General features: G+C 39.1%; 2 protein-coding genes across 2 annotated transcripts; one reads left to right on the forward strand and one right to left on the reverse strand.

Moving 5' to 3' along the window:
* Window positions 1–2,849: 2,849 nt before the first annotated feature.
* LOC112168397 (9-cis-epoxycarotenoid dioxygenase NCED2, chloroplastic) lies at window positions 2,850–5,064 on the forward strand. The gene has a single exon (XM_024305515.2). It carries the CDS (start codon window positions 2,982–2,984, stop codon window positions 4,800–4,802), a length of 1,821 nt encoding a protein of 606 aa, XP_024161283.1. The 5' UTR covers window positions 2,850–2,981; the 3' UTR covers window positions 4,803–5,064.
* Window positions 5,065–22,746: 17,682 nt separating this feature from the next.
* Window positions 22,747–25,350, reverse strand: LOC112166142 (pyruvate dehydrogenase E1 component subunit beta-3, chloroplastic). The gene is made up of 4 exons (XM_024302913.2): window positions 25,057–25,350; window positions 24,863–24,960; window positions 24,730–24,773; window positions 22,747–23,964 (listed from the first exon to the last, which is right to left on the reverse strand). Exons 1-4 carry the CDS (start codon window positions 25,145–25,147, stop codon window positions 22,992–22,994), a joined length of 1,206 nt encoding a protein of 401 aa, XP_024158681.1. The 5' UTR covers window positions 25,148–25,350; the 3' UTR covers window positions 22,747–22,991.
* Between the last annotated feature and the right edge of the window lie 1,380 nt (window positions 25,351–26,730).

Below are 26,730 nucleotides of genomic sequence, written 5' to 3' on the forward strand. Positions count from 1 at the left end.
ATCATTTGAGTTTGGGGGAGGATTTTGTGGTGTTTATGATTTACAGAGGAAGGCCTTTGGCTGTTATGAGGTATGGGGATGAGAGTTGGATTCGTGTGGACGAAAACAACTCTCATTATGATCTTATTGTGCACAAGGGTCAGTGCTTTGTTGTTACAGCCCAAGCTCAATGTGAGTGCTACAAGTGATTGCACTATAGTAGACCAACGATTATTGGAAGATAGTAATGAGATTATTTGGGGGCAGTAGAAAGATTATTGGGGGACAGTAAAATATTTGTTGGGCAATAATAAGATTATTCCAGAGCAATACTAAGATTATTGGGAGGCAATAACAATATTATTTATTTGGATACACCTTCTAAAACATTCAAAATTAAAAATATCTTCATTTTTCACTAATTATTGATCCCCAATAAACTTGTTATTGAGGAGCAATAATATGTTTATTGGGGGGCAATAATATGATTACTGGGTATTATTGGGGGTAATAAATTTAGATGCCGGAATCCGGTCACCGTTCCGGTAGCCGGATTCCGGATTCTGGTCACCGGTCGCCGGAGTCCGGCAAGGTCTCCTATCACTTCTCTCACTAAGTGAGAAAGAAGAAAAGGGCAAAAGTGTCTCAAAAATAAATAAATAAATAAAATAAAAAAAGAATTAATTGGGTATTAGGGAAATAATCCCTTAGAGTGTTTTGGGTAGATGCGGTTTAAAAACTGTTAATACAGTAAGTGGGCAATTTTTAAATTAAAATTAGGTAAATGATCATTTTCCCAAGATTTTTCTACGATGGTGGTTGAGATCATATTATGAGGGAATTCGGTTGAGATTGTTTTTTTTTGGTAACATACAAACTTTTGCATTATGTGAAGAAATACAAAATATATGATATGACAACAATAAAGACAATAATGATCGTAACAATTACTATATCCAAACAAAAAGAAAAGAGCGTAGGGATCGAATAATTTAAAGGTGTTACTTGGGCACCAAAAATTTACAATTGGAATTGGGTTGGGAACGTGCTAAACACATAGGGGTCCCATGGATGTTGATAGAGAGCATGCTATACGCCTATACACCATGACAAGGCCTCATCTGTAGAATACAAAAAAACAGGTACGCCTTGTGTGTTTGTGACTCTGTCACTGGTGTTTTTATTTTTGGTCACCATTAATTTTAACATCATGTTTCATTATCATCCTCATTATATAACTAATAACTAATATGAGTTTAGAATGATAACAATACGTCATGGTTAAGGTTAGGGACCAATCTATAAAGGTTTCTCTATATTCTAGCAAATTTTGTAGAATTCTTTTCGGATACTTATAACTTCTCTCTTTTTCATATAAATCCATTAAATATTAAAGTTACGATCATATTAGGATTCGAGCAATGATCTAAGTGAATTTCGAGCACCATCTCCTAATTTGATCATTAGCAAACAACTTTTTGTCAAAAATGGTATTAAAATGAGCTACTTAACAAGTTTACATGGCTGTGAAAATGTTAACCCTATCAATAAACAGTGATTATCTTTGATCCACCAATATACTGTATATACATGGATTGATCTAAATGCATTTTATCGAACCACTTCCCCTTATTTGATGGATTAAAAAATGATGATTATAGGTAACTGCCGTCACTTTTGCTAACCGGCCTAAACCCTAGATTGCAGCGATGATGATACGTGAACCAAGGAGGGGGTGAAGCGTGTGGAACATAGGGGCGGATTCACTTGAGAGCTAGTTGGGCTGTAGTCCAACCCAAAATTCTTCCTATAATTTATATACCACATGTACTAATTTTTTCTCAGAGCCAAGTTTGGTTCAGTTGGCAAAGGGTTTGTCTTAGTTTATGGGCAACATTGTTTTGAATCCCTGTAAGGGCAATTGTATGCCCATTTTCTTCTACATTGACATTTTGTTCTTTTACCCATTTTTTTTCTCCTCTCTCTCTCTCTCTCTCTCTCTCTCGTTACAACATTTTTCATTATTATTTCTTAAAAATTTATTGCTTGTTTTGTTTGCCCTTTCCTTATGTTCTTCTTCCTTTTTTTATTTTTATATTTCATTAAAATTTAGTTCTAAAATTCTAGGAGGCATTATGGACAAAAAAAAATTATAATATATATATATGGTATGTATATATAAACAAGCCTTAGATTAGCCGCCCCAAAGTTACATCCCGAATCCGCTCCTGATGGGACAAGTGATTTGACCAAGATTTAGTGGTGAAAGGAGAGCAGAAAACGGCCACGTGGGTGGGGTGAGACATCCATAAGAGGGGAGGCCCTATAGAGGAAGGGACGCGGACTTGCATAAGGAAAAAAAAAAAAAAGGAGGGCAAATCACTTTGAATACTAGTGGGTCACTACTGCATAAAAAAAAAAAAATTACAGACAAGCAAAACTAAACCGATCGAAGTCTTCAAAACTTGAAAGAGCTGAGAGAGACGGCTTCTTCACCCAAACGACGGGTGACCCTTACATTACTAGTCATTAATCTCTTCTTTTTACTCTTTTTGCGAGCATCAGTCCCTCAATCCCTTTCTTCATGCACCCTCTCCTTCTATATTGGTCCCTAATTCCAGGACCCCATCCAATTATACCCCATATTATTCAAAAAAAGAAAAACTGTATGGTCATGATGTATGTTTTGTCTGCCTCACAACCCATGTACAAAAATACATGTATTTTTCTTTTTGTTTGGAGGCCTCAAGTCTCGAATGTCAATCCCCAATGCCCTTTCCACCAATCCACTACGTGGTCTTCTCTTAGACGGTCTGACGTGGACTCGACCTCCACACTCCCCCAACTCTATTTATACTCCATTTTCTCTCTTTCTTTCTCCCCAAATCTCACTCACTCACTCTCTCTCTCTGGGCTCTTTGCCTTCAAAGAAATCAAAAATTTCAGTGAGGCAAATTAAACACACAAAATACCTTGCGTGCATACACCAAAACACACTAGCTATGGCTACTCCTTCGAATAGTTGGGCTCACACAGCCCAAATACAACACCACCTTTCTTCCTCCTCCTCTTTTTCTTCACTAGTAAACATGGGCTTCCCGACAAGGTCCATCGCCTTGAACAGAAATAGAAGCAGCACCATTCACTCAGCTCTCCAGTCTCCTTCAGTTCTTCACTTCCCAAAACAGCCCTACCATCCGCGAGTTATTACCAAAGAGGCCACTATAACACCTTCTCCAACGCCTAAAACGGTAACTACAACGCAGCAACCTCCACACTGGAATTTGCTTCAGAGAGCTGCCTCCACCGCCTTGGACATGTTGGAAGGTGCTTTGGTCTCGCGTGAGAGCCAAAACCCCCTCCCCAAAACCGCCGACCCACGTGTCCAAATCGCAGGGAACTTCGCTCCGGTGCCGGAGCAACCCGTCCGTCACTCATTGCCCGTATCCGGGACCATACCCGAATGCATTAGCGGCGTCTACGTCCGTAACGGCGCGAACCCCTTACACGAGCCGGTCGCCGGCCACCACTTCTTCGACGGTGACGGCATGGTCCACGCCGTCAGCATAAATGACGGAGCCGCCAGCTACGCATGTCGGTTCACTGAAACCCAAAGACTGGTCCAGGAGCGGGAAATCGGGCGACCCGTTTTCCCAAAAGCCATAGGCGAGCTCCACGGCCACTCCGGCATCGCCCGCCTCGCCTTGTTTTACGCGCGCGGCGCTTTGGGCCTCGTGGACCCCAGCCACGGCATCGGAGTCGCCAACGCCGGCTTAGTCTATTTCAACGACCGCCTCCTGGCCATGTCAGAGGACGACATGCCGTACCAAGTGCGGATCACTCCCTCCGGCGACCTCGAAACAGTGGGCCGCTACGACTTCGAAACCCAACTCGGGTCCACAATGATCGCCCACCCGAAAGTCGACCCGGTGTCCGGCCACCTCCACACGCTCAGCTACGACGTCGTGAAGAGGCCTTACCTGAAATACTTCCAATTCTCCGCCGACGGGGAGAAGTCTCCGGACGTGGAAATCCCTCTGGCGGCGCCCACAATGATGCACGACTTCGCCATCACCGAAAACTTCGTCGTGATTCCCGACCAGCAGGTGGTGTTCAAGCTGCAGGAGATGATCACCGGCGGGTCGCCGGTGATCTACGACAAGAACAAGAAATCCAGGTTCGGAATTCTTGCGAAAAATGCCACAAACGCTGATGACATAATTTGGGTTGAATGCCCGGACACTTTCTGCTTCCACTTGTGGAATGCGTGGGAGGAGCCTGAGTCCGATGAGGTGGTTGTGATCGGGTCATGCATGACTCCACCGGACTCGATATTTAATGAGAATGACGAGTGCTTGAAGAGTGTGTTGTCCGAAATCCGGCTTAATTTGAAAACCGGCGAGTCGATTCGGAGGCCGATTATTTCGGATGAGTCGGAGCATGTGAACTTGGAGGCAGGAATGGTGAATCGGAACCGGCTCGGGAGAAAGACTCGGTATGCTTATCTCGCCATTGCTGAACCGTGGCCAAAAGTTTCTGGTTTCGCCAAGGTGGATCTTTTTACTGGCCAAGTAAAAAAGCATATTTACGGGGACAGGAAGTTTGGTGGTGAGCCCTTCTTTCTTCCTTCGGGTTCATGTGGGGAAGAAGATGGTGGGTATATCCTGAGCTTTGTTCACGACGAGAAGACGTGGAAGTCGGAGCTTCAGATTGTGAATGCCATGAATTTGAAGCTGGAAGCCACCGTGACGCTGCCGTCAAGAGTTCCGTATGGATTTCACGGCACGTTCATAGACTCCAAGGACTTGAAAAACCAGGCATAGCAGTAGCTAAGTGTGAATTGTTACCGTCTATGGTTGGTAAAAATTAGAGGGGTTGGTGATGATCAGGGGAATTTACCAGAGGGATGGGTTGACACGTCCCCGGATTCTCCTGGAGTATTTAAAACCCTAACTACCAATTTTGTTTTTGGTAGGCTTTTTAGGCTATAATGTTTTGATCGATCAGGAGCCAGTTTGTAGCTTTTGGACTTTATGTACCTTTTGAGCTCAGCTGGTTTATGTTTCTTTCTTTCTTTCTTCTTCTTCTTCTTCTCCATCTTGAATTCACTATGCTGTAAATGGTAAATATTTAGAGTTTTACCTTAAATGGTTTTGTTTCATGGTACAGTGATCTAGCTGTGGTACAAATCTACAACTCTAATAGCTTGCTCAAAATCTAGTTGCTCTTTGGGATACGACAATTTTTTTTTTTGTAAGGAATGGAATATGCATGTTTTACGACAAAATATAACTCCGAAATATCTGACACTTTTTATGCGTAAAAATATAACTATGAAATATAGTAAAAAATTTAATAAACATAAAGGTCATTGAGGGGAAAATAAACAGAGATTATTCAGAGCACCGTCGTGCACTTGCACCAACATAAATAAATGGTTAGATTGCATTAACTACACTTTTTGTTTATTAAAAATAAAGTTGATAATAAATATCAAGGGTTGAGATTATTTTATAAGGATTGGGTCACTTACACCGTCAGTGCATAGAATAATTTCCAGAAAATAAATTATACTCTATAAGAACCAACTCCCACATTTTTATTTTCATTGTTACAAACTTACAAATTCTAAATTTCTGAAGACTCTGTTCATCACAATAGGGGATCCACTGAGCATAAGAAAAATGTGACTCATGCAGTAGGAAAGAGAGAAAACATTTGTACGTCCATCAATGTGTCTCACTTTATGGTTCCAAAAATTTTATTAAAAATGGGGCCAGTTCTTAATTTTATAAATTCTCACTAATAATTAGTACCTGCCCAAAGAAAAATCATGCTAACCCTACACAAATTTCAAAAAAAAAAAAAAATGTGCACCAAAACCGAAATACCCACCAACGGTCGTTGTAAATCCTTTTGGCTTTTACTGGATGTGTGTCCCCACTGATCCACCAACTACGGCGGTCCCTAGCCTAGATCAACGCCTCGCTTTCAGAAGGGTAAAAACAATAAAGTAAAAGTGATAATAAACAAAGGGTCTGGACTCTGGAGGTGACGGATGAACCATAAGTCCATGACCAATTGATTGATTAGTAAAACAGTGAAATAAGCTAGCATGCACGTAAGCATGTTATATCAATCAAAAAATCTTCGCTCAACTTGTCCCGTGCCATAGGACGTACGTAAAGATTACTCTACATGAGTAGAATTGTCTTCTACTCCACTACTACGATTTGCACCATATCAATTGATGGTGATCGCAGGGCTGTAATTTTTTTACACCAGACTTTATTTTAATCGAAAACGATAGAAAATTCGCACCGACTTTTAACATGGTGAACATGTTTAGTTGTTTACTATCATGAGAAAATGATACATTTTTTTAGTTTTTAAGTTGCCTGACTTTTTTTTCCATCAATTAGTATATCATTCAAACGTAATGAAAATAAACATTCAATTTGTTGCAGGTGAGCTGTAACTTATTGGTAAGTTATAATTCTAACAATGTAAATGTCAATAGTTCAACTTGTGTATCTATATGTGCATATGTTAAGAGGATAGACTAGAGCGGTACATATAATAAACTTAATGTTTTGTCACATTATACTTGATAATAATTTGCTAACAATATTCTATTAGGATGATGAGCTACCACGTGACGTAGATGACGTGGTCCTTCCCATATGTGGACTATTGAATAGTTTCAGAACTTGTTCATATGTTGCAAAGCATTTGAAAAGTTAATGCGATAGTGAAATCCCACATGCAGCTATTGTACGATTCCCTAAATTATTTCTCAACAACAAATCGCACAAAATTCATATTATTCATATTTTGCCGCAAACTCAATGCTGGCCATAACTTTGCAGAAGACGTTTATGGCCAGTGACAGTTACAGCAAAGTTGGGTGGGGGAACAAAAAGTCCCACTTAACTTTATCGTAGAAAAGGTCCATTAGGTTTTTGTTTCCAAATTTTGCAAACATTATTAGCTAAGAGACTACAAAGGCCATCTTTCACTTTTCCTCTTGATTGAAAACGAACCCGATATTTTGTGTCATACATGTTCATTTATAGAACTTAAACTGATCTAAATCTCAAGTGAAGAGATAAATGACAGACTAATCAACTGGCATGATTAATTAATTAATTAATAGTTTAATTGAAATTCATATATTGTTTGGTTGAAGGCCCGTCACTTGTTTTCTATATGTCTTTTATTGGATAAGTAATTGCAATTACGTATTCCATAATGCTCATGATCAACGTTATCATTCCTCACTTTTTTAAAGGAAACAAAAAATCTCCTCCAATAACTTACAAGCAAGCAATGAACTTAAGTCAACTCATTTTTTTGTGCTATAGTGCTCACGATTATTGATTGTTAGAATTTCTCTAGACAAAAAGCTAGTACACTTTATGTGGTCAAATGCAGTGCTACAAATTAACTACCGAAAGAAATGTATGTCGACGATCACTAATGTTAACGTGTGCATATTTGGACGGCCATGAACTAATCTCTTGGTTTAGATCGATATAAGACAATACATCCTACTAAATATGAATGATCATCATCGATTGTGCCAAACTCCCTAAACGAGTATGCTCACGATGAATTTCAAAATATAGACTAGTAGCTTATTAGTGCTGTTATGACGCACCCACTTCCAATTACTAGAAGTGGCCGGTGCAGAGTGAGGTGGCTACGGAAACGTACGTTGGAGTAATGGCTAGCTAAGGTTTCATCTTGCAAAAAATATACCAAAATTGGATGCGTTCACCAATCACACCACGTCTATTCCTAGTTGGATTTGGATGGCATGAGCCATGAGCTCTATTGCTAATTGGATTTGGGTGGTATTAAAAGCTCCAAACGTACTTCTGTCCTTTAATTAAGGACAAATTTAGATAGGTAAAATACGGATATAATTAAAAGACTTGTTTAATCAATTTTAGATAATTTTCATCGATATTGGTAGGAGAGTAAATATATATATATATTTTTTATTAACTTTCATGTAAATTTAAGGAAAACTTTAGGTAGGTGACCGAGTTGCAATTATCCTATTGATATCACAAAACAATTTTTATTTAATTATTTCTTATTGGAATATTATGTATACAATAGTGGTCTGAAAGCTCTTCAATAAAATTAGGGATCTTGACCCAAAATACTAAAATTGCCCAAAATTTTCCCACTTACCTCACCAACATATTTTTATTCCCACTAACCCAATTTTAAAGAAAAATGACAATTTAGCCGTTAGTCTAATTAAGAAACCACAGCCACAGCCACAACCACTCATCTCTCTCTCTCTCTCTCACATCACCGATTGAATGCCGCCGTACCAGACCATCTCCGAGACGGCCACCGTCCTCGGCCAGAACATCGCCGTCACCTTGAACCTCTCCACCACCTTCAACATCCCTTTGAAATCAAACTGCTCCGTCAGAACCAGAGTTGTCGCTGGGTCAGGTTTCATCCGGAGCGCGTGCATCCCGGCGACCACAGCTATGAAATTCCGGTGGAGGCGAAAGCGAGGGTTGTAGCCGATGAAGGAAAGCTTGTGATTGTTGGAGCTCGAGTCGAGGAAGTGAATCGGAGATTGTGGACGTTGACCCGGTCATGGTATTTGCTGAAATAGTGGGATCCGGTGAAGGCGCTCGGCGGCGTAGTTGGTGAAGATGTCCTTAGCGTCAATGGGCGTACCTGGTGAAGTGTTTGATGTGCCAGTGGGAGGCTTCAACCTCGCCGGAGGAGGAGGAGTAGAAGCCAGTTCGATTCTGGCCAAGTCTCCTCTGTATCTTTTTTTTTTACTGGATTTTGGGTTTTTTTTTTTTTTTTTTGATAAAATAGGGGCAGAATGCCCAAAAGGAAATAAATTGAAAAAAAAATATTCTATTGGGGACAATAGACGTCTATTGCCCCCTAATAGACGTTTTGAATTGATGTAATCTTTTTTTTTTTTCTTTAATCAAAGTTTTATTTGTGTAATTTTAGGAAAATTAGTTTCCATTTCGGTATTCGAAACGTCTATTGAGGGGACAATACATGGCTGATAAACGTCTATTGGGGGGCAATAGACCTTTATTGCCCTCTATTGCCCCTCTATTGGGGCAATAAACCTTTTCGGTGAGGTTTTCAGAAAAGTCCGGTGAGCTTCGGCTGGTGATAGGAATCCGGCGGCTGGTGATCGGAATCCTGCGGCCAGTGACCGGTGGCCGGAATCCGGCGAAGTCTCCTATGGTTTCTCTCTCTAAATAACAAAGGGGTGAGGGTAAAATGGTATTAAAAAAAATTAAAAAACAAAAAAAAAATCTTAATGGGGTATTAGGGAAGACCTCTTTAGAATATTTTGGGTAAGAGAGAATTAAAAAAACTTAATGAGGTAAGTGGGAAAAAAATCTCTAAAAATGGGGTAAATAGACAAAAACCCATAAAATTATACCCAAAAAAAAAAATTAAAGGAAAAAAATTACTATGAATGAGATCACTGACCAGTAATGCACATTGTAAAAATTTAGTTTTACTCCTGCTCGGCAAAAACATCCGCTATTCCACAAAAACTTTTTTCTTTTGGCTTTTTTACTCGAACTCGGAAGTATCGTTTCATCCATTGTCATTATATTAAAGAAAGCTTATACCGACCCAACATAAAAAAACATGCATGAAGCATTTTATGCATGTCTACCTCCATCACATTCTTGAAAGAAAGATTGGCGACACGAGCTAGCTAGCCATTATTGAAATGCTAATTTTGCACTAGTGAATAGCTCTAGTATTAAAGAAACAGCTCTAGTATTAAAGAAATTTTGTAGTTTTGTAAATTGTAATTGAATGTGGGGCTGTGGCATTAGCTATGATTGTTCCTTCTGGTTTTTATGTTCCCTACGGCCAATGGTCCAGTGACCCAGATGAAAAACCTAATTGATTAAAGCTGCCAGCCTGCAATTAAATATATGAGGCAAATTTTGTCATGTCCTACTAAATTAGGGTTAGTACTTAGTAGACAGCCGACATGTTTGAAATCCAAGTATGGAAGTGTACATCAGCTGCTTAATTTGAGGGGAAAAGTTAATATATAGTGAGTAGATTAGCATAATTAGGGTTCCTGCGTAGCCGACCTGGCATTTTTTCTTTGGTCGAAGGTAGCCAACCTGACATTGATGCAAGAATCTAAAACTAGAAGATCATATATTTCGCTTTATTTATGGTAAAAGATACACATTTCAAAATTTTCAATCATGCAGTAAATTTTGTCGCAATCTTATGCATCAACTTCGAAGCAAGCAGCTGGGTTGATATATCACTGGTCTCCCGTTAGACACATGTTGGTTGTCTGCAAATTAACCCTAATGGTTCTTTTGGCCAGTTGTCCTCTGGAAGCTAGCTTCAAAGCTTCAAGCTTCAAAGGGGTTGTCTGTCATAGCATGACATCCATGGTCAATTTGTTAATGCTTTCACAGGGTATAGTTCACTTGGTATTCTCAATCTGTGGGTAAATTTACTTGGTATTCACAAAATTCGTCTTCAAGATCGATCTGCAGCTGTAACATGTAGTACTACTCAAGGAAACCCTAGCTGGCATGGTTTTGTAGTAATGTTTGTCAGTCTTTGATCGGAACTCGTAAGATGTCACTTGAAGACTGCTGCATGAACTGGGAAATGTGCCTTTCCAACACTAGGAAGCCAACAACGAGATGTTAATAAGAAGATAAAGATCTTATTTCGATTACAATAAATAAGATAAATATTGATCACTGACTAACTTGTGTTTTTCGTTTTATACTGCATTGGAAAAGGTCGATTGATCGATCTCCCACTGTCCAATTCACACATATTTAAATTGTTTTCATAGCAGGTTTCTTGTTATGCAAGAAACGGTAATACAATATTTCTGTTGTATGGAACAAATTTAAACCTTTCTAGCTAATCCCCTTAATATTTGGAAAGCCACGAAAAAACATAATGAACTTTGAAATGATGTATGTTTTTTTCAACCCGTGATGTATTTGAAATTTGAGACGATTACTTTATAATTGGAAAATTAATTACTTGTTGAGTATACTGTATACCTATAGCCTATAGGTATACCTACTTGAATTACAATAACTGAGGAGAGTTTAGAGTAATTATTGGAGCATTTAAATTCCATGCGTTGTTCCATTATTAGACACATATGACCGTGTTTTATATGACAAAAAAACGTCTTGTCTCTTACATTTTAATATCCTACACATGCTTTTGGATAAAGAAGTTAAAAACTTCTAATAGTTATTGATGGTGATGAGAGAATTGAAATTCCGATGAAAAGGAACAAATGAGACAGTGGAGTTCATATTCAAGAAAGTGACCAAATTCTAACCGTTTCTGCACCCTCAACACACGTGAAAATCACGTGAAACGCACGTGATATCTTAGACTAGGAGCAGAAAACCAGTAGTGGGAAGTTGGCAAACATCCAAGGAAAGGGTCAGAGCTGGGATATGATGCATGGAAAACGGAAAACCAGTCAATCTTGAAGAAGAAGAAAACCGAAAAAGTGCATACAAAGAAATACATAAAGAATACTAAATGAATAGAAACGACAGGGGGGGGTGGTCGTGTATGAGACCGACAGTGGCCGCCATTGGTAGGCAGGCGTTGCTTGGCCCTGACAAGAGGCCGAGATCTCAGTAACACTAATTGAAGAATTGGATCAACTAATTGGAATAGGAATCTCTAGGATTGTTTCAAGTTTCAATTTTCAAGTAGCCGTGTGTAGCTGCTGCATACGCGTCCTCGTTTTCTCACGGAAGAATATATCCTTCTGGACAAACCCTAAAATTAATAAACAAGTGTACGTATGGGTGGGCTGAAGGAAACAAACGTCAATAGAGTTATTCAGAGGTTTGAAATATGTGTGGACTGTGACGAACTCTATGATGTATAATCACTAGTTAACCACCAAGGCACTAACTACTTTGTTTATCATGATCACTAAAAGTTTAATGTCAGAATTTACATGTATTTAAGAATTACTCTTCAATTAATAAGTTTTATTACCAATTACAGTTACTGTTTTTACTATCGCCACCGTCAAAACAAAAACTTACATTATGATGTTGATCGAGTTCATAGCTCATCCCTTTGAGTCTTGGGTCACATGTATGTGCGTTCAATACTATACTTGCATGCATTTAGCAAATGTTTATCTTCCATTTTGACTCCTAACTTTGTTTTAGAATTCCTCTCGATCATCCTGTAATGCCATAATGGAGTAGTACGTCTGTGAGGTTTCAATCGCAGTCAGTTATTGGACATGAACTAAAGAGAAGTGGGGCAATCTGGAGTAGCCACTCTTAAAGTATCACTTCCATTTCCATTAACGGTTTTTTTCTAAGGATAAGCAAAAATATATGAAACCTAGAAAAGAAACCTCAATCCCTATCCTTCATATCCTTGACTAGTAGTGATGGGATTGACGATTGAAACCAAGGATTAAAGTAGCCCAAAAGTATTAAAGTGGTTCTTTCTTGTGGTCGGTCAGATACTAATATATTCAATTACCCTCATCCACCAAACTTAAGACCTTAATGTATGAGATCATGAACAAGCCGCGGGATTAATTGTCAGCCAAGCATCATGTGGGGCTGTGCCGCTGTGGGCTCTCAGAAATATAAACCATTACTGTATTATGTTAGGGTTTTCTTTTATTTCACTCTTTAGCTTAATTTATAATTGTATATAGCATATTTTTCCGACCTGTTAGTATAATATTCAACAATGGTGGTTTCAATAAATTCCAGTTTGCAGAAGGTATGCCACACACATTACATTAAACAGCTGTCCGATTGGCGATCAAATCAATGAACGCAAGAAATTACACACAAATTACAAGATTTTTTGTTTATTGATGATAATTCAACATTTTAGGTTAGCAGAGTATAGGTGTGTAAAAAGAAGAAGAAAGGTTATCCGAGTAGAGAATAAAATGGATGTGATCGATCATAGACATGATTTTAGAAGCAGAGAATAGTAAAACAAAGAATCAATAACCAGAATTTTACTTGGTTATTACTTATTTTCCAGGATACATCTCAGAAAAACTGTAGTAACTATATTATATTTGATCCACTTTATCATATGGCCTAGCCTCCATATATTAGTGCACAAACTTGACCTAAATTTCAAGAAATGAGATCAAAAGTCTTGTGGCATCACACGTTTATATTGCATGATTAATTGCATACGTACTGTCACCACCATCATCATCTCTCACCACCACACATATTTTCTTCTGGAAAGTCGATCAAGTGTGTGTATATAGAATCATAGATATGTATATGGTCCAGTACAAGCTTGTCGTGCTGTAGTACTGTATAAGCGAACTGAAGCTGGCACCTGCTGAATTTTCTTGACAAAATTCCCACTGGTTTGGAGGAAACAAAATGTGTATACATGCGAAATATGAATGCGGTGTCGAGTAAACACTCGGCCATATGTATCTTTCTGTATGAAACCGATGACTGCTCAACTGGCCCTTCAGGTTTACGGTGAGATCGACTGAACAGTTTGATCACGTATTTATCATATACAAAGGAATAGATAGGTTGACGTACTTGGTATGGGTCTGTTCTTGTAGACCAAATTCCTTGAACCCACCAAAAAGGGGAAAAAAAAAAAACCGGCTACTAGATTAAATAGAACACCATGTTTCCTGGAATTGGTAAGCATGACTCAATGACTCATCATGAGCTACTGCCATGTGTAATATGTTTATATGTTTACATACCGATCTCAGTAGAGGAATCTTACTCGACGATCGCTCTTATTCCATGGTCTCCGTCATCTTTGTTATATGGCACGTGAGCATACATAATTAACACGATCAATTATCTCACTGACGTAAAGATGAACATTTAACATCCTTTACTATATATTCTCTATAAATTATTTTTTTATATTTGAATTACTTCAAACTTCAAAGAAGATGGTACAAGGACTTTGGTAAATAGTCAAAAAGTATTGGAACGCGCTCCACGCACTTAGGAAAAACTTGGTTTCCCTGGTTTTGACGGTTCTCGTCTGGCGGCGCCCTCACTCTGCCGTTGGTTTTTTGCCGCGCTGTGGTGCTGGGGTTGCTGCCAGACGGGTTATGGTTGTTCCCCGGAGGTGTGGAGTTCTCGTAGGAGGGTTGTTTGTTTGTGGTGTCTCTCTCGTCAGGGTGGCGGCGGCGATTCTTCGGTTTGGCCTCCTGATTTGGTTAAGGCTTGGTCTGTGGTCATGGCTAGAGGTTTCTAGTTGGGCTGCGCTGGTTTTTGATCAATGGAGGAGGGGATCTCGAAGACTAGAAAGATGGTTTTGTGATTTGCCCCGATGGTGTGATCGGGGAGTGTTAGATCTGGGCTGTGGTAAATCGTGGGGAAGTGTGACAGTGATTGTGGGAGCCTGGCGCTGGAGAATTGGATCCATCCGGCATGGGTGGAATTATGGCGGCGAGGGTGGATTGGCTCAGGGTCCAGCGCGGCTAAGATCTGGTAGTCTGGTAGAGGGGGTTTGATCATCGACCATCCAATTTCGACGGTGGGGATTATCGAAGGATGGGGGCTGTCTACTCGGCGACGAGATGTGGGTCATGGAGGCGGTCTTTTGGCTTTATTTTTGGTTAGTTTAGTTCTAATAAGTCCCTACTTGTCTGAGCTAGGGTTGGGTTCCTACGCCTTTGAGCTAGGATCAGGTCTAGGTGTTATGCCATGTAAATGGTGTCATTCTCAAGGACTAGGACGATTTGGTTCAATTATGGTTTACCTTTGCTGTCGATTTGCTGACGAACAATCCTTTACACGTGGTCTGGTACTTTTGGACACGGTGTTGAAGAGGACGTTGTCTTCTTTGCGTTGACTACGAGGTTTTACTGGTACTTTCGGGTTCATATGGTCAAAGTAGCCTTGGAAAGGGGCGTATGGTGGTTAGAGTTTGGGCCCATTAGCCTGATGGTATCTGTAACCGAGGTTTCTTGGGATTTTGGTTTATGTCCACCCCCCCCCCCCCCCCCCCCCCCCGATGTATGATTTCTAGTTGATTGAATGGTTATTTATCTTTTTCTCAAAAAAAAAAAATACTATATATTCTCTACGTAAAGATACATATAGAAGTATAATGACAGTCAAAACTTACATTGACTCTACATGACTACATATACAAGCACAGAAGGAGGAAACCAGGAATCGAATTTAAGACTTATGACATTATAAAAAAAATTAGATTCAGAAGGTTTATGACTTGTACATTTACTCAAGAGATGTTTGAACTAATTCAGGAGAGATATCCTTGGTATATATTTAAAGGGGGGATGGAATTGATCAATTAGAGGGAAAGTCAGAAAGAGAAGATCCTTGAGAAGCAATGTTGAGAGGAATATGATAGGGGAAGAAAAGATTTAAAAAATGAATTCAAGATAGAAAGAGGTGAGGCAAAGAAATGCCCGTGAGCTGTGATTTGTTGCCTTGTTGGTAAGTTATAATTTCATTATTGTAAATGTCATAAGTTCGTTTCTCACTAACATATTACGGTTAAGGATTTTAAAAAAAGAAAAGAAAAAAAGAGACGGAGAGAGAAGAATTTCACAATAAGAAATCTTGATCTCCAAGCAACATATAATTTTTTATTTATTTCAAATGACCTTAAATTATGTAAACTATCAATGTACGTAGTCCCAGGGGCGGATCCAGTATGTAAGTGGGGCGGGCTAAAGCCCGTCCGAAGATTTTGGGCAAAAAAAAAAAACTAGATGTATATATATATTTTTAGTTGGGTATTGTCTATAACTCCAGCCCAAGCCCGTTCACTCTACTAGTCGACTAACTCGACTTCGATTCTTCGAGACTTCGAATACGCATTTACGCTCCCAGCCTTCGACTAACTCGCCCGTTCATCACTTCGTCAGTCCTCCTCCTCCTCATCACTTCGATTACGCTCCCAGCCTCCTCCTCCTCATCACTTCGATTGCAGCTCTAGCCTCTGGGAGTTCGATTCTTCGACTGCGCTCCAACCCCAGTTCGTCACTTCGTCTAATCCGACCCTCGGGCCTCGGCTGTCGACTCCTCCAGTCCTCCTCCTCTTCTAAACTTCTGCAAATCTGCAGCTCTAGCCTCTGGGCTCTGGAATTCTCGGCTTCTCCAAGACATCAACATCAATTTGGGGCAATGATTCAATGTAAGATTTTGTTTAATTAATTGAATCAATCCAATTTGGGGCAATTTATAGGGTTTAAGGATTGATGTGAAATTCATGTTCCTAGGTTGTATTCAGGTGAAGATTTCATGGATTGAACTCATTGAAGAATGAAGATTTCATGGATTGAACTCATCTTCGTCTCATCGTCTGGAATTCTGAAAATCTGGTATGCAAATCTGCAATTTAACATTTTATTGTTTAATTGTTGTGGACTGTGGGTTAAATGTGATGTGGGTAAGTGGGTTTGAATGTTTGATTAATTGATTAAGTGGGTTTGAATGTTTGATTAATTGATTAAGTGGATGATCTAACTGGAGATTAAGTGGATGATCGGACTGGAGATAATGTGTTGATGAAGTGGGTTTAAATGTTTGATTAAGTTGATTAATTGATAGTGAATTGTTTGCTCTAGAATTAGAGTGTGCATTTTATGAGAAAGATATGCGTAGTGATCCAAAGTTCCAGAATTTGGAATCCATTTCTGATTTGTGCAGAATGTTGGTTCAAACAAGGAAGTCAGAATTTTTCCCTATGCTTTATAGATTGATTTGTCTAGTTCTGACTATTCCTGTTTCTACGGCGACCACTGAAAGAGCATTTTCAGCTATGAACATCATTAAGAATAGACTTAGAAACAAGATGGAAGATGAGTTTCTTGGTGATTGTATGGTCCTTCATATTGAGAAGGAATATGCTGAATCTATTGACAATGAATCGGTGATCAAAGAGTTTGAAGCTTGTGGAACTCGTAGAGTTAGATTTAGTTAGTTTAGGTTCTTGTATTGCATTGCACGTTTATTTTGTTATTGATTTTGTTTTTTAGTTTTGTATAGATATGCATTTGAGGGGTAAGGCTCACTACGTCCCCCTTGACTAGGTGTATATTTTTCTTAAATTAATAAAATTCTCTCGCACCGTCGAGATTCTCTATAATATATATATATATATATATATATTTTTTTTTTTTGTTGAAGAAATCCCAGCCCGTCCAAAGTTTCAATCCTGGATCCGCCCCTGCGTAGTCCCAACTTATTTATAAGGTTTGAGGGAATGGAACAAGTTAAAAAAGAAAAGTCTTACCAAATTGAGCGATTGCTCTAAAAAAAAAAAAAGGAATAAGAAAAGACAGGAGCAACAAGTCAACAACAACATACTAGAAGCAAGATAAGAGATCGAGGCGCCGAGCACCTATGTAATTGAGTATCCGAAATTGCGTATTTTCCTCTAGTGCGAGATTTCTGTATGAAGAATGAACACATTTCCTACTAACTTGGAGCCGAATATAAATGCATAAAATTCCACCGGTGGCTATAGAAGAAGACCTTTCTACATGCAGGCTCGTAGGCTACCCCCGAGAACTCAGGAGGGACGATTTGATCAATACCCATCTTTCTTGTTTGAAGAAAAATGAAGAACAATACGTCGGTAATGAAGTCAGATCTTGACCCTTCGAGTCCAGAAGCAACGCTTCAATGAAGGTAGGCAACTGATACTGATACACACACACACACACACACACACACACACACACACACACACACACATACAGATCCTATCCAGAGCGGAGCTCCGCTTTGAAATTAACATGTGAAGTTTGAGTTTTGAGTCACTTTTCGGTCGCATATCCATATCTCGACCGTTTAGTTTTTAGGTACTATTGTATAAATCATCTCTGCAAATTTTCAGCCAAATTGATGATCATTAAGGCATTGATATTTGCTTTAAAGCTAGTACAGTTCATGTTGACAGATTCAATCCGTCTATTGGTTTAAGCGAGTTAGATACATTAACGATCATCAATTTAGCTGAAAATTTGCAGAGATGATCTATACAGTAGTACCTAAAAACTGAACGGTCGAGATGTGACCAAAAGTTGACCGAAAACTCGAACTTCACACATTAATTTCAAAGCAGAGCTCCGCTCTGGATAAAATCTGTATATATATATATACACACACACACACACACACAGATCATATCCAGAGCGAGGTTAGGGTTTAGGGTCAATTTTTGGTCGCATATCCACATCTCAACCGTTCAGTTTTTATGTACTAATGTATAGATCATCTCTACAAAATTTCAGCCAAATTGATGGTCATTAAGGCATTGATAACTGCCTTAAAGATAGTCAGGTTTAGGTTGGACATATTCAGTTCGTCAATTGGTTTAAGCGAGTTAGAGATCCAGAGTGAGGCCTCGCTTTGAAATTAAAGTGTGAGGTTAGAGTTTAGGGTCACTTTTCGATCGCATATCCATATCTTGACCGTTCAGTTTTTATGTACTAATGTATAGATCATCTCTGCAAAATTTCAGCTAAATTGATGGTCGTTAAGGCATTGATAACTACCTTAAAGCTAGTATGGTTCAAGTTAGACAGATTCAGTTCGTCCATTGGTTTAAGCTAGTTAGATACCTTAAAGATTATCAATTTGGTTGAAATTTTGCAGAGATGATCTATACATTAATACCTAAAAACTGAATGGTCGAGATGTGGATATGCAGCCGAAAAGTGACCATAAACTCTAACCTCACACTTTAATTTCAGAGCGAGGATATATATATATATATTATCCAGAGCAGAGCTCGGTTTTGAAATTAACGTGTGAAGTTCGAGTTTTGGGTCACTTTTCAATTACATATCCACATCTCGACTGTTCAGTTTTTAGGTACTAGTGTATATATCATCTCTGCAAATTTTTGGCCAAATTGATGATTGTTAAGGTATCTAACTTGCTTAAACCAATAGACGGACTGAATCTGTCAACCTGAACCGTACTAGCGCTTTAAGGCAGTTATCAATGCCTTAACGATCATTTTGGCTGAAAATTTGCAGAGATGATCTATACACTAGTACCTAAAAATTAAACGGTCGAGATGTGAATATGCAACTGAAAATTGACCAAAAACTCGAACTTCATACATTAATTTCAAAGTTGAGCTCCGCTCTAAATGAGATCTGTGTACATGTATATTTGTATATATGGAGTTGTTCATCCTGCATGGATCGTCATCCCATATATCTTCCTCCCAAAAATGAGGAACATAATGGATATTTTCTATAAAGCAAAAGATACTGTTTTATTGTGCATGCAAATTCTGTGCACGTACGCAGCTCACATGGCGCAGCTAGCTCGGTCTTCTGTTGCCACGTCCGCTTAGGTCAATCAGAAGCACGTGAAGTGAGCCTGCTCGTTTCAACCATTCATTTTTCCCTAATATAAACTCTTTTAGCTTAATTAGCAGACCTTGATGACCATGCATGAATACCTTATAGATCATCACCGTACTTTTGATGCACGTGAGTCTCAACTTATATTGTATATGCTGTCTTAAAAGAATATGAATTAAAAATTTACTTCGACAGTAAGTTTTACTTGGTTCTTACTCCTCAGTCCAAGAAGATCTAATTCAAGAAGCTAATCGGTTCTACGTGTGAGGGCGACATGAGTTTTGTAATCTCTAATACCGACCCTATTAACTCCAAAGTGCATTAGATCGTAAAACATACTAAACGTTAGATCTCTTAACACTCTCAGATTAGGGTTTTATTGTACTACGAGCTTGATTATGCTAATCTTGACTAGGTCATCTAGCTGATTGATGTTGACCAATTTTAAGCATCAACATCTCTTGCACCCACAAGCATAAATTTCCAGTCATACAGCCATCAAGGCCTCTCATGCATTTATCCAACTGTGCAGGAAAAATTGATCAAGCTGGCTGGTAGTGGTGATGAGTGGTGACAGTCTGAAACTCTGAATTAGACTCATCAAATAAAATCTATCACTTTGCTTTCCGGCCAGTGGCTCCATTTATACTCCGATTGCTGTCTGGGCCAGTACTACCGTGTCATTAGTTTTGCAAACATTTACTTGAGAGAATATATAGCACCGAAGATGCAGCTAGATGATAGAGATTTATGGCTGTGGCCCCCCCCGAGCATACTCAGCTCGGTTCACACATGTCATGGAGAATATACAGCGTCATTTTCAGTGGGAGTGAGGGAGGCCCATGCATGAGAAATTGACAATTAGCGGCCTGTTTTGTTCTGGGAAATTGATAATTAGGATAAAAAATGTTCTTGTTTTAAGAGATAATGATGTTAAGATAAAGTATTGGCGGATTGACTTAAACAAACTAAGACAATGACAGAAAACAGGCATGCAAGCTAGTTGATGCATGATTGTTTTGTAATGACAAACACACATCAATTTGTTCAAAGTATACCCGCTTTGGAAATTATTCATGAAGACCCTGTGTTTTCCAACTGTTATATGTCTCCTATGACTAATGATGCATGTATATTTAAGAAGATGGAAAGCATACACAATTCTGGAAACTTAGCTGCTTTAACACTTCACATATAAGAGCAGATCCCAGATTTAATTATTTAAGGCGGAAGAAGAAACATGTTTACTAAAACCTAAACCAGTGCAAAACGCCAAAAGCTTTTCCCAAGAACATATCGTATCCAGATATCTGCTGATTAATGCAAAAATATCTAATGCCAACCCACCAAATTCCCAATTGATTCCTCCCCCCACATGGTTTTGAATTGATTAGATTTAGGCGGCACCTTGTCTGCAACAGCCATATTCCTGGACCAACTAGAGACAAAACAAAGCATTTCTTCCTGCCCAGAAATCAGTGTTTTGCTATCATGCATCCACCATATTTATGCTGATATATATTGTTCATGCATATGGAGCAACCTAATTAGGGAGGACACATTAATAATTAAGCAAAGAATAACACTAGTGGCTAGCCTAGCTCTGTGTTACCACTTACCAGATACCACATCAAGCCCATGTTCATTTGTATTTAACTCCCAAATGCAAAGGGACAAGTTCCATGAGGACATGTTTAAACATGTTTTACAAGAGGGGCTGAGATGTTAAAGATCTGTGAGGGAGAACAAGCACTCTCCATTCTTCACTGTCTCAAATGCTACTGATTTTATATATCTAGTGTATCAAGGAATTTAATTAGAGAGGTAAAAGCAATGATGATATTTAATTAGAGGAAACAAAGATATCATAATTCGTTTCAAAAAAAAAAAAAAAAAGATATCATAATTAAATAGATTATTCTCCATTTATATGGAGTATCTTCTTCACATTGCATAACCTAAAAACAAAGATGGCACTAATTAATGAGCCATTCGATTATGGCATGCATGTTATATAGAATAAGTATACCTCCATCTAGGGGATTTCATATATTGCTCCAACCACCTTCCACATGGGTAGATTTTGCTGCAGATTTAGAAGTTAAAACACAATAAAATAACAACAATTTGTGCAAGGATATCCTTTCCTGGATTTTGGGCACGAATAATTACATGAGAAGCAGAATCCACTTGGCAATTGTGTTGTGTTATCATACTAATAATTTACACTCATGCAATGGCAAGCACATTATCAGTACTGACAAGTTAGCAGATATCTGAAGTAGAAGCTAGATATGAGATGTTGTAGCATACAGATCTAGAGTAATGACAAACTCAACGATGAAGAGTAACAAATTCATAAGTTCCTCTACATAATGGCTTCAAGTGGTGCAATCTTCTCGAAACAGACAATTAGAGCAGGCAAAAATCTTAAACTACAATTAATATATATTGATCCTCTTAGGTACATTACTACATCAATATATCAATACACCAATTTTCCACAAGATGGACCAATTTCATACAATAGTAGTTTCAAGTTTTCCCTTTAGGTACATTACTGCATCAATATGTCAATAATACATCAATTTTCCACAATGCTGGACCAACTTCATATGATAACAGTTTCAGGTTTCCCTTAGGTACATTACTGCATCAATATATCTAATTATCAATACATAAATTCTATACAGAGGTGGACCAACTTAATACAATAGTGGCATAAAAAAAACTTAATACAATAGTATTAGTTGACTCCAATAAGCAAGGAGTTCATCTACAATTGTGCTTGGTCTAATTCTACAGAAAACTAGATTACAACTACAAAAAGACAATGAATTAGAGATACTTTCTCTACAAATCTTATATCATGGTATTTACTATTTATTATGGCAGGATCCATCCAACTATGAACTATCCAAGAATTCATCCAACACTCTTACGGAACTAATAAATACACCAATATACATACAATGATTATGAATTGCTTGGCAAATAGGGAATTTACCACCTCAGCTGGCCCAGTGTCACCACCTATATACGCAAGTCCAAGTTCAAGTCCAATTATTTCAGCCACAGCAGGCCTACATGTTGGACCATCAAAGATGAACAAGGCCTAGGAGGTCTCAGCCCTACAGTCATAAGGGTCTCCTCATACAGTTTCCACCCTCCAGTACAAGTTGGCACAATCTTTCCTCGTGATCGGGTGATGGTCCAGAAGTTTGATGTATTTACTAATTTGCTAAGGTTAGTTCATAAGTTTGGATTATGATTCGAGTTTTTCTGCATACTCGAAGAACGATGTTTTAGCTGTATGAGCTTAAACCCTGGAGTTAGATCAGATTAATAGATCATCGATAATCAATACAAAGATCAGCATCTCAGACTGATCAATTTCGCAAACCTCAATTAATATGCCGTACAAGGGGCTATTACATAGTTCAAACACTTGATCTTACATACCTTGTAGTGAAAGATAAACAAAGAAAGAACCTTGGATCACTTTTAACAGTTACAAGTTTTTAAATTTTTATAACACAACAAAAAAACTGCTAACCAAATCTGAAAATAAATGGAGATTATGAAATAACGCTAGAAAAGCTGCTTGGACTCCATGCTGCAGGAGCTACTGGCAGAGCTCCTCAACTGCTGTCACAATCTGAGCTGGTTGAACAACAGTCACTTCCTCTAATGTTGCAGCATATGGCGTCGGCACGTCCTGTGATGACAGGCATACAATTGGGGCATCCAAATAATCATGAAAGTTCTCGGTGATGGCTGCTGTCAAACTAGCACCAATTCCACCTGTCCGCATGCACTCCTCCACAATCAGGACCCTATGTGTTTTCTTCACTGAGTTCCCGATGGTGTGAAGGTCAAATGGTTTCAATGACCTAATATCAATAACTTCTGGGTCATACCCCTTGTTCACCAAAGTTTTAGCAGCCTGCATCACATGATACCTCATCCTAGAATATGTTAATATAGTGACATGCTCCCCAGGCCTCACCATCTCAGCTTCCTCAAGAGAACACACATATTCTTCATCTGGGATTCTCTCCTTCAGGTTGTACAGCAACACATGCTCGAAAAGGATCACAGGGTTATCACTTCGAATGGCAGCTTTCATCAAGCCTTTAGCATTGTAAGGGGTTGAGCATGCTACCATTTGGATTCCAGGGATCGACTGAAAGTATGACTCAAGACGTTGCGAGTGCTCAGCCCCAAGTTGCCTACCCACTCCACCAGGTCCACGAATGACTACTGGTATCTTGAATTGACCTCCAGAAGTGTAGTGGAGCATACCACAGTTGTTGGAAATCTGGTTAAAGGCTAGAAGGAGAAAACCCATGTTCATACCCTCAATAATTGGTCTCAGACCAGTCATGGCAGCTCCAATACCCATCCCTGTGAAGGAGTTCTCAGCAATAGGAGTATCAAGAACCCTGAGATCCCCATACTTATCAGCCAGGCCTTTGGTCACCTTGTACGATCCTCCGTAGTGGCCCACATCTTCACCCATTACACATACAGTGGGATCCCTAGCCATCTCTTCTTCCAATCCTTCTCGTAAGGCTTCAAAAAGAAGAAGTTCATGCCTAGAAAAAGAATGCATATCTTATTAGTTTTATCCTCAATGAATTTCAGAGGAACCATATAACCATCAATGAAGGCCAGGAACCATCTTTTGTGATACTCTGGAGTGTGGACATAGTTCTGTTTGGCATACATTATATTAACTTACAACCTACTCATCAATTTCACAACAAAAATAACAGCATGCCACCGTGACAACTATCAGGTGGTAAAAATTCATGTGGTAATGCGTACTAGCAAATCCGATGGAAAGGGGAAAACAAAAGTAAGGCAGTAAACTCAAAATCATGAACACAAGACTATAAGTTGAGTTGAAAATTATCAATACAGTACATGTATATCTCAATGTATCTCTTTACGCAACTTAAAAATTATCAGCTTAGAATACTGAGCAGTACACTAACTAAGACACACAACTACAATGTGATATCAGCATACATACAGTACTAGTATAGTAGAGTTATCATTTCTCTTCTAATATCCGATTCTAACTATCAATTCACTTGGATTAAGCAAGTCCATGGTACCCACTAACCCAACTTAAGCTCTTAATTCACTAAATTCCACACAGAAATTTCAGACACTACGCCGAAAATAGTACTCAAGTGTAGTTTCTATCCCAATGCTATGCTAGAAATTTCAAAGAACCACAGATTCTTAACATTGACTACCACACTTGGATCCCAAAAACTACATCAGAATCAAATTTAGCAAAAACAACAGAAGCATAACAGTAAAAAGCTAAAAACTTTCACATAAAAACATACCCAGGTTTCGACGGAGCGGAAGGCGCGGCAGCATCAGCTTTCGTCTGCAGAAAAACCCACAAGCACCAAAATTCAGAACCGAATCCACTACAAAAATAACAAATCAAATCCAACAGGAACCAAGAAAACTTACGGCAACGGCATTGGTGATCAACTGACCGGCGCGGCGAGGTCCGGCATTGGGGTTAGCTCCGGCATCAGATCTAACCACAAGAAAGCCGGCTCTCCTCCCTGAATCAAACCAAAAACAGAAACTTGAATTCAGTAATCAATCAATTAAATACAAAAGACTGGAGCTTTATTATTAGAGTAAGAGTGGGGGGTGACCTGGGAGGGATCTACGGGAAGGGAGGTGGAGTTTGCGGGAGTTGGAGGAGACGGAGATGGCGGCGGAAGTGGCTCCGAAGACGGTGGCCATTTGATCTTTTGGGATCAAATTTGAAATGAGAGGAAACTCGAAACCGAAGCCTTCTCAATGGGAATTGGAGCGAGAGTCTCTGAGACCAAAGTTTATAGATGAGATTTGGGCGGAGAGTTTGAGAGAATGGAGCTGGCGATTTATTTGAGACACCACTTCGCATTTCTCAGTGTCCCCCGCTTAGTTTTCATCGCCTCCATACAGGGTCGGGATCACCTGTACCCGATCGTAGAATAAGACTGTGCGCAATAGCTCTAGAGGAGATTGGGAATTACGGAATAAGACCTCGAAGGGTTACGTGGAGGGTTGTGAGTGGAGGTGGAGGGTGTTTATAAGGTGGGGACTGCGGCTGTCTTCTGTGTGGTGCAACCTGTTTTGTTGGTGGTCTAGTGCTAAACGGTTAAACCAACTATTCGTTAATGTCACGTGAGGTCACGTGACAGTAAAGTTTTTTTTTTTTTTTAAGAAGAACAAAAATGATAATTTTGTAATTGTAATGAAACCCTGGCCTAGGTTTAGGGGAGTAGGGGAGTAGTAGACTAGTAGTGCTACAGTTTACTGGCACATTGATGACTCCAGAATCTTACCTCTCTTCACTGGCATGGGAAAACTAATAGCCTATCCTACTTTCATAGCTAGGCATGCAAGATAAATCAAATCATGACATCAGATTATCAGATTCCTCTATATGCAGATTGGACCTTAAGCACTAGTCAAGCCCACAATTTTTATTGCTTAAAGTCCAACATTGGTTCATTTTTGACCTGGAGACTTGGAGAGCATAGCTGATCACAAACCACTCCTATCTTTGTCGAATAGTCTAGTATCAAGGATAAATGAAGATTTAGAGGCAACAACAGCTAGAAATGGCGCAGTCGCATAGGAGTGATAGGACTGTATTCTAACTCATGATGAAGCTAGAATGTCTAGAAAGTATTCTGTTTTATTGCTGGGCACTATATTTACAAATTATAAACCTGTCACAGGAGCTGTCTAATGAGTTTAGCTTTAGCAGGTAGCATCCTCGGGAAATGGGGAACTAAACAATGCTGAAGTGGATGTACCTTGACAGGATCACAGGAACAATTTCACAGGTATGACTCGGCTTCATTGCTGTGCATTATATGGATAAATGGCTTATATGGATGTTAAATCATTCCACTATAAATGTGTTGATCTTTTCAAGATTCCAAATGAGATCGGCACTTTATATTAGCTGGAGGATTTTTTTGCTCAATCCAATTTCCTAAAGGGGCTTGTTCCTGTTTCTCTCTTCAACTTGTCTTCTTTGACCACTTTGGCTCTATCAACAAACAGCTTCAATGGTAGTATTCCAGATAAAGATAACACGCGTCAAAATCTTCCTAGTATTCAAGGCTGTATCTGTCTTACAACCAGTTTGATGATCCACTTCCATCAAGCTTTGGGCAATGCAAACAGCTTCTTATATTAGCATTGCTACGCAACAATTTCTGGGGAAAGATACCCAGAAATATTGGGAACTTGACACAAATACAGCAGATTTTACTATATGAGAACATTTTGACAGGTACGACCTACTAGCTGCTGTTACATTTTCTATA

Source organism: Rosa chinensis, chromosome 5 (assembly GCF_002994745.2).
Source record: "Rosa chinensis cultivar Old Blush chromosome 5, RchiOBHm-V2, whole genome shotgun sequence".
Classification (NCBI taxonomy): Eukaryota; Viridiplantae; Streptophyta; class Magnoliopsida; order Rosales; family Rosaceae; genus Rosa; species Rosa chinensis.